Source organism: Mastigoproctus giganteus, chromosome 1, assembly GCF_048544385.1.
Source record: "Mastigoproctus giganteus isolate SK-2022 chromosome 1, ASM4854438v1, whole genome shotgun sequence".
NCBI lineage: Eukaryota > Metazoa > Arthropoda > Arachnida > Uropygi > Thelyphonidae > Mastigoproctus > Mastigoproctus giganteus.
The window spans coordinates 16217182-16226229 of record NC_143575.1 but is presented as its reverse complement, the minus strand read 5'-3'; the positions used below and the strand labels follow the sequence as shown (position 1 = coordinate 16226229).

Sequence of the window (9048 nt, the reverse complement as noted above, 5' to 3'; positions counted from 1 at the left end):
TCCCATCATCGTAAAATTAGTCTTCCTACTAACAAGCACAGACTATGTTGGGAAAAATTCTACCAAAAGCCTTGCATAGTCTCTGTAGGGCTGAACTGATTGACAAGTCTCTCATTATGTATTGCGTTGAATCGTGTCTGGAGAAGTGAAAACACTTTAGCATATGCAGTTTGTGTGCATGTCATCATTCTTCTTTCTTGGTGATTCCCCTCTACTTCTCTCTCTTTCTCAGGGTAACACGGGATTTTTTGATTTTTTTTTTTTTTTTTTTGGCTGGTACAGCATAAGCCTCAGGCTCCCTTGCACCTTATGGCTACTACTACTACTACTAATAATATGCTGAAGTGGGCTACTACAAGAATAATTTCTTGTTTGGGATCGCTTGAAACGGAAAAGAAATATGCTTAAGGGTTATTTCGAGGAATTAATAGCAAGGTTGAATATTTTTAAATGAACAGAAACTTTGTTTAACATTACCATTAGCATTAGTAGTGGCATAGTAATAGTAATAGTAACCGTGACATGTGATACAAGAAAGCAAGCGTATGTAGCATCAGCCAAAAAAAAAAAAAAAAAAAAAAAAATTACACAACCATTCCCTCTAAATGTTTGTCCAGTTCCTCCTTAAATTTATTTAACCTATCAACTTTCATGTAGGTTAGTGCAAAAGCATCATTTTGACGTAGCCATCTACCAAAGTAGTTAAACTAATTAATTAAATTCGCATCGTTTGTTTTGGTTATATTTAATTAATCAGTTTAACTACTTTGGTAGATGGCTACGTCAAAATGATGCTTTTGCACTAACCTACATGTTAGTCATTTTACCTCGTAGCATGAGGCCTTTGCCCTTAAATAATTTATAGCCTATCAATTTCCACAACGACACATGGAAGTTTGTTCCAGCAATTAACCACCAGCTGGCTAAAAGTAAATTTCCGCACATCTATTGGACAACTGTCTTTCCTCAATTTGAATTTACACCCCTTCAAGTGCGTTTATGAATGATGTCGCCTGAAAGTTTTTATCGAAAACATGAGAACACAAAAAAGGATTTCAGAAATATAAATGATGCTAACACATGCGGCATAGAAAACACACATTACCGAAGTCCCCCCTCCTTCTTCTGTATTATTTATGCCAACAAACTATATAGAGGGCGTGTGTATTGTTTCTTTCATACATATGTGGAGTTTGGAGATTTAATTCATTTTATATCAATAATAATGGAAGTGTCACAACAAGTTCAGCAATTTTATATGTTTGTGGACGTAACAACGGACACATAATCGCTTATAGTACTTTTGTGTTTTATTTAAGTGCAGTAATTTTAGTTTTGAAAACTGTCCGAAATGAGACGAACGCTTCCTTTTTTGTGAGTGTCAGAATTGTGTTTCATAGCAATCTGAAAATAATGTTCCAATGGCAACAAAATGGTACAGACAAATTCTTAATCATAGAAATTTAATTATGGAGTACGTGAACCAGTGGTTTCTGTTTTAGCAAAGTTAGAATTTCATAATGCAGTTTTGATTGTCAAGATCTGGAATTCAGATTAAGATATCCCCCATAATAAAGCACATATTGAAAGAAGATAGGGGGAAAAATGAATATCATAACTTCCATAAAACAATATGTAAATAAAATGATCGAAGACTGTGGCCCGGGGATGAAAGTTTTACTCATGGATAAAGAAACGGTTAGTAGTTCAGAGTTCGAGGATTTACGTAAAAGTGTAATCAAATTTCCATTCCCACCCTCAATTAATAATTCTTATTTAGCTTGTATTGTAGAGTATTAAATATTTATTTTGTTTCACCTGCTTAACGTTTTGTTTTTTAATCTATGGGTAGATGTTTTGGAATAACGCCCCCCTGTTTGCCAAATTAACCGATATTTCTTCCTTCTTGCATCATAGTACGATAATGCAAATTACTTTATATACACTAATCTGTTGGTGATCCTGGTCAGATTGATGACAAACTGAATAGGCATTTTGCATCTACATTCACACATGAGAAATTGTTTTGAAAACCGGATGCCAGAAGTTTATCAAACTCTGACAGCAAGCTAAGTGATTTTGTGATAACTGAGAGGAAAGTAGAAGAGAAATTGTTGAAGCTAAATATAAATAGAGGTGCCTAGTCTGGAGGCAGCAAAAGAAGAAAGAAAACCCTTAACCATAATTACGATAGGCTCTTTGGACTCAGGACAGGTCTCTATGGTGCACTGGAGATGTGCAAATGTATTCCCATTTCACAAAGGGGGATGAAAAGGTGACAAGTAATTAAAGACCTGTTAGCTTACTTTAGCTTACTACGGAGGCCCGTAGCCCACTCGGCTACGGGCCTCCGTAGCCGAGTGGGCAGGAGCGGGAGTGCAGTAGCACACGCTCTTTGAGTAGACCGGGGTTCAAGCCCCTGAATACGGTCGATCTGCCAACCCGCACTGGACCAGCGTGGCAGATTATGGTCCAATTCCCTCAGCATGAATTGTTGAGGAGGCTTCCATCCTGCAGTGGGTTGATAATGGCTGCACTTTACTTTTTTTTTTAGCTTACTTTCTGTTCCATGGATAATAATGGAGTCACTGGTTAAAGAAGTAATTCAGTACTATCAACACACAACCAATTTTCCTGCAGTAACAGCATGGATTGTTAAGGGACAGTCTTGTTTGTCCAATGTGATTGGATATTGTGATGCAATAACAAAGGAACTGGATGCAGAAAATAATTTTGATATCATATACTTGGATTTTTTTTTTTTTTTTTTTTTCTGGCTGATGCTGCATAAGCCCTCTTGCTTTCTTGCATCACATGTGACTATTAGTACTAGATTTCAGGAAAGCTTTTGATACTGTTTCATATAAAGTTCAATACAAATTAGAGCAGTAGTGCATTGAGGACAATTAGCAGCTATGGCTAAAGGGTTGGTTGAGTGGTTATTAATGGACACTGCTATTCATGAACTAATGTTATTAGTGGGGTGCCCTAGGGTTTATTGCTAATCCTATTGTTGTTTTCTATATTTATTAATGATATTGATGAAGGCATATCAGGCTTAATGTCTAAGTTACACATGACTGACATAGCCGAGTGGTCAGGAGTAAATACGATTAACAATTTGTATTCATTAATTTATTGTGAACTCCACTGACCTGTTGGTCGTGCTTGAGTATAAACAAGAACATTTTTTTTTTAATTATTAAATTATACAAAGATTGACAGGGTGGTTAATGATTGTAATCAAGATTAGCTACTGCAATCAGATATAGAAAAATGCAGATGGACAGAGAAATGATAGTTGAAGTTTAACATTGACAAATGCACAGTACTGCATATGAGTAGCAGTACTCCCAAATTGACATTCCAACTGTGTGGTACTCAGGGTAATGGAAAAAGAAGACTTGGATGTAATTGTGCAGTCAGATATGAAGTTCTCTTAGCAGTGCATACAGGCTGCCAGAACATCTTATGAGGTTTTTGTTAGTGATATACAGGGACTTTGCTGGCAGAGATAAGGTGATTATCCCATTCGTGCAAGGCAGTGGTTAAGTTGCATCTTGAGTACTACATACAGGTGTGGAATACTTGTATGCAGTACATGTATGGAACACTCATTTTAGAAGGATGTAGATCTAGTGGAAAGGGTAGAAGAAAGGCAATGAGGAACAAAAGGTTGCTCTTACCAAGACAGGCTTCAGTTCTGTAAATTGCAGCAATCTGGAGATTGGGCACCTGTAAAATGATTTGATTGAGGTGTTATTGAGCAAGCTCTATGCTGATGGAATCCTTTCTCTTGCTCAGATTACCAATATGAGGGGTATAAATTCAAATTGGAAGGATGCACATCTACAGGATAGATGTGCTGACGTTTGTGCTCGGCTAGCAGGTGGTTGATTGTAGCAACAAGGTTCCAACTGTAGTAGTAGAGGCATGTGATGCAATAAAGCAAGTTTATGTAGCATCAGCCAAAAAAAAAAAAATATACCATTTCCCACAACCATTCCTTCTAAAAGTTTGTCCAGTTCCTCCTTGAATTCATTTAAGCTATCAACTTTCACAACGACAGATGGAAGTTTGTTCTGGCAATCAACCACTTCTGGCTAAAGGCAAATTTCTGCACAACTGTTCTACAACTGTCTTTCCTCAATTTGAATTTATGCCCCTCAGGTTAGTAATCTGAGCAAGAGAAAAAATCCCATCAGAAGTGAGCCTTATATACCTCAATCAGATCACCTCACAGGTGCCTAGTCTCCAGATGCTGCAATTTACAGAACTTAAGCCTTTCATGATAAAGCCCCTTCATTCCCCTTGCCAATCTTGTTGCCCCTCTCTGTACTCGCTCAAGCAACTCTACATCCTTCCTAAAATGAGTCCTCCAGACCTGTACACAGTACTTAAGGCATGGCCTGACCATTGCTTTATACAAAGGGATAATCATCTCTTTTTCCTTTCTAGCAAAATTCCTGTATATCATTGACAGTACCCCACGACCTGTTTTGACAACCTGTTTGCACTGCTCAGAAAACTTCATATCTGACTGGACAATTACTCCTGGGTCTTTTTCATTTTCTACCACCCTAAGTGTAGTACCACACAATTGGTACGTTTCTCTGGGGTTACTTCTACCCATATGTAGTACTTTGTGTTTTTTCAATGTTAAACTCCAGTTGCCACTTCTCTGCCAAATTTTTTTGATCCTGTTGCAGTAGCATACTGCCATTACTGTCATTAACAACCCTGCCAACTTGACTCAGCAACTGAGTCAGGATAAACCTGTCTGTGATATGCAGTTGGTGCTTATTGTAATGTGGGGACAAGGTAGCCCTTAGGCCACAGATGGAGATCCTCCAGTGGCAGAAGTCCTACACTTAGGGAATATCGGTCATTCCAGCAAGAAGATTAACAATAGCTGTTAGCCTGGTGCTACTACTAGCTCCGACCCAATGCTTGTATGCAGTCCATCTCAGCAGCCAGAATTCCTGTGCAAACAGTCGTTTCAGAGTTGTGGGTTGGTAGATCCTCACAACTCCACCCCACAGAGCGAATGGAAGAGTAAATGATGGTGTTTATGTGGTTCTTTGTTATGTAAAGGCATAAACCGAAAACAGATACTGGTTTGCATTCCATTTCAACTTTTACATTCTTGCTGTGATGAGATCAAGGTGATTATTGAATGGGAGCTTACTATCAAAATCAACTCCAAGTCAGTGTTCTCCTCAGCTAGGGAGATGGTGATACCATCCAGAGATGGATGGATCTGTTTGGTGTCATCTCAGGGAGTAGACTACTGTAGGATTTATTTTCATTCCATAAGTGGTAATGTATTTTGATACCTGGCTGAGCTCATGGTTAGTTAGTTGGGTTATAATTTGAGGATCATCATGTGCCTGAATGGTTATCATCAGCATAGCTTATGAAGTTTGGGATTTCCTTTAAGGAATGGTAGCAGCATAGCAGTAAAAAGTAATCCTGATAGGGCACCACCTTGAGGGACCCTTGCTGTTATATATCTGGTTAATGTTTTTAGGCCAGATTGCAGGTGTAACACTCTGTTAATAGGGATTTTATGAATTTTTGTGGCAGCATATGTCTTAAACCTGCAACTTCTTTACTTGTAGCCACTTGTGCTAACCACTGAATCATGAAGCTCTCAAAGCTCTCAAAAGGATTAAAGCTTTTGAGATGTGGCAAGGATGAGGCTTGAAAGAGGCTTGATCATGGAAATTGATAACAAATGTTGGGAAAGGTTGTCAGGAATCAGAACTAGAATTGCAATGAGTAAGAATTCATTTGAGAGGTGGAAGGAGATATTATTAAGCCATATGGTGCAAGGAAACCTGAGGCTTAAGTTGCACCAGCAAAAACAAAAATTTGAGTTATCCTGAGAGAGAGAGATGAATGGACACTGCTCGTCGTGGACTAATGTTATTAGTGGAGTCCCTCAGTGTTGGGTCCATTATTGTTTTCTGTATTCATAAATGATATTGATGATGGTATATCAAGCTTAATGTCAAAGTTTGCAGATGATACAGAGGTAGGCAGGGTTGTCAAGGACACTACTGACACTATGCTGCTGCAACAGGATCTGGAAAGGTTGAGCAGATGGGCTGAGAGGTGGCAAATGAAGTTTAACATTGACAAATGTAAAGTACTGCACATGGGAAACAGCAACCCCAGAGCAACGTATCAACTCTGTGGTACTACACTGACAGTGGTAGAGAATGAAAGGGACCTGGGGGTGGTTGTGCAGGCAGATATGAAGTTCTCTGAGCAGTGCAGACGGGCTGCAAGAGTAGCTCATGGTGTATTGTCAATGATATATAGGAATTTTTCTAGCAGGGATAAGGAGGTGATTATTCCCTTGTATAAGGCAATGGTCAGGCCACACCTAGAGTACTGTATACAGGTCTGGAGGCCTCATTTCAAGAAGGATGTAGAGTTGCTGGAACGAGTACAGAGAAGGGCAACAAGATTAGTGAATGGAACAAAGGGGTGCTCTTACGAAGAAAGGCTTAAGTTTTGCAAATTACAGTGTCTGGAGACTAGGCACCAGCGAGGTGATCTGATAGAGGTGTACAAAGCATTGAATGGTTTGAGCATGCTCAGTGCTGATGGGATTCTTCCTCTCGCTCAGAATAATCACCTGAGAGGGCATAAATTCAAGTTGAGGAAAGACAGATGTAGGATAGACGTGAGGAAATTTGCCTTTAGCCAGCGGGTGGTTGGTTGGTGGAACAGACTTCCATCCCTTGTCGTGGAAGTTGATAGCCTAAATAAGTTTAAGGCTCAGCTGGACAGGTATTTTGAACGAACAGAGGGGTGAAGTGGAAGTGGTTTCTTTATTTTTTTTATTTTTATTTTATTTTTATTTTTTTTTGGCTGATGCTGCATAAGCTTGCTTTCTTGCATCAAATGCCTCTACTAATGCTAAAGAGTCAGAAGTATAAGGGAATCACCAAGAAAGAGAAGAATAATAATATCCAGCTCAGGACCCTGGGTGTGCCAAGCCCATACTCACCAGATGTGAGCCTCTGCAGTTATATATAAATATGCAAGGAAAATGGATAACAAGTTAATGAAGAGGTTTGTTAAATGTTTTGTATGATGTGTCATGCTTTATGGGATGGAGACGTGCATTAATAAACTTCTGATTATTCCTGAGATAGTTAAGGCCAGAGTAGTTTACATGTTCATTGTGACTGTGTATGTATTAAATCAAGTTCAGTCTGAATTTCCTGGCATTACAGTACACAATGGATCATGCAAATTTTGTCATAATGTAGGAAGCTCAAACCCGCAGCCTCTTTACTTATGGCCTCTCGTGCTAACCACTGAACCATGAGGCTCTTAAAAGAATTGAAGTTTTTGAAATGTTGTGTGGAAGAGGCTTGAAAGGGTGAAATGGACAAATAGGGGTTAGAAACGAGGAAGTATTGAGGAGAGTGGGAGAAAGAAGTATAAAGGCTATAAGAAAAAGAAAATTTGGATTGAATGTAGGGAGAGCAGAGTTTAAGGGATGTACTTGAAGGGAAAATGATAGGCAAGAGAAATTCAGAAAACGAGAAAGTTGAATTGAGAATTGAAAAAGGGAAATTTGATGGCTATTGAGGGCAAAAGGAGAGAGAGAGAGAGAGAGAGAGAGAGAGATTTCTATTTAAAAGAAAGGGTTTTGCAGTATTAGAAAGTTTGAGAACTAGTCAGGTAGGGATTTATGGATAGAGACATAAGCAGTCTTCGGGTGGATGGGATCTATCCAGTTATATTAAAGCAGCAAAGGAAGTAAGCAAACCCTTAGCCATAATTATGAGAGCATCCTTGGACTCAGGAGCAGTCCCCACAGACTAGAGATGTGCAAATGTATTGCCAATTCACAAAGGGTGACACGAGTAATAACAGGCCTGTTAGTTTAACTTCTGTTCCAAGAGAAAATAATGGAGTCACTAGTTAAAGAAGCATTGCAGGATCATCTAGACAAGATTGCAGTAATAATTCAGACACAGCATTGGTTTGTTAAGGGAAAGTCTTGTCTGACAAATTTAGTTGGATGCTATGATGTGGCTACAAAGGAACTGAATGCAAAAAATAATTTTGATATCATATACTTGTATTTCAGGAAAGTTTTTGATACTGTTGCGTATGGAAGACTACTGTACAAATTGGAGCAGAATGATATTAAGGGTAAGTTGCTACAATGGATAAAAGGATGGTTGATTGGGAGAAGACAGAGAGTTGTAATCAATGGATGCTGCTCTTCGTGGACTAATGTTATTAGTGGAGTCCTCCAGGGTTTTATATTGGACCCATTGTTTTGTATATTTATCGATGATATTGATGAATGTATATCAGGCTTAATATCCAAGTTGGCAGATGATACTAAGGTTGGCAGGGTTGTTAGTGACAGTAATGGCAGTGTGCTGCTGCAAAAGGACCTAGAAAATTTGGGCAGATGGGCTGAGAAGTGGCAACTGAAGTTTAACATTGACAAATACAAAGTACTTCATATGGGTAGAAGTAACCCCAGAGAAATGTACCAACTGTGTGGTACTACACTTAGGGTGGTAGAAAATGAAAAAGATCTCGGAGTAATTGTGCAGTCAGATATGAAGTTTTCTGAGCAGTGCAGACAGCCAGAGCAGGTCATGGGATGTTGTCAATGAGTAAGGAAAAGGTGATTATCCCTTTATATAAGGCAATGGTCAGGCTATGCTTTGAGTACTTTCTACAGGTGTGGAGGCCTCATTTTAGAAAGGATGTAGTCTACATCCTTTCTAAAATGTACTTCTCTGTACTCCAAGCAACTCTACATCATGTAGAGTTGCTTGGAGTACAGAGAAGGGCTACCAAGAAAGGCTGAAGTTCTGTAAATTTCAGCATCTGGAGACTAGGCACCTGCAAGGTGATCTGATTGAGGTGTATAAGGCCTTGAATGGATTGAAAGGGTTCAATTCTGAGCAAGAGGATTCTTCCTCTTGCTCAGATTATGAACCTGAGGGGGCATAAATTCAAATTGAGAAAAGATAGCATAGCTGTAGAATAGATGTGTGG

The 9048-nt window shown here is 39.0% G+C and overlaps 1 protein-coding gene across 1 annotated transcript in view; it reads left to right on the top strand.

The window, feature by feature from the left end:
• Window positions 1-1263: 1263 nt before the first annotated feature.
• Vps45 (vacuolar protein sorting 45) overlaps window positions 1264-9048 on the top strand; it is a 142738-nt gene continuing 134953 nt past the window's right edge. Inside the window, exon 1 of the mRNA XM_090378827.1 lies at window positions 1264-1698. Within this exon, the coding sequence (XP_090234953.1) occupies window positions 1606-1698 (93 nt within the window). The 5' untranslated portion in view covers window positions 1264-1605. The remainder of the gene's footprint in view (window positions 1699-9048) is intronic.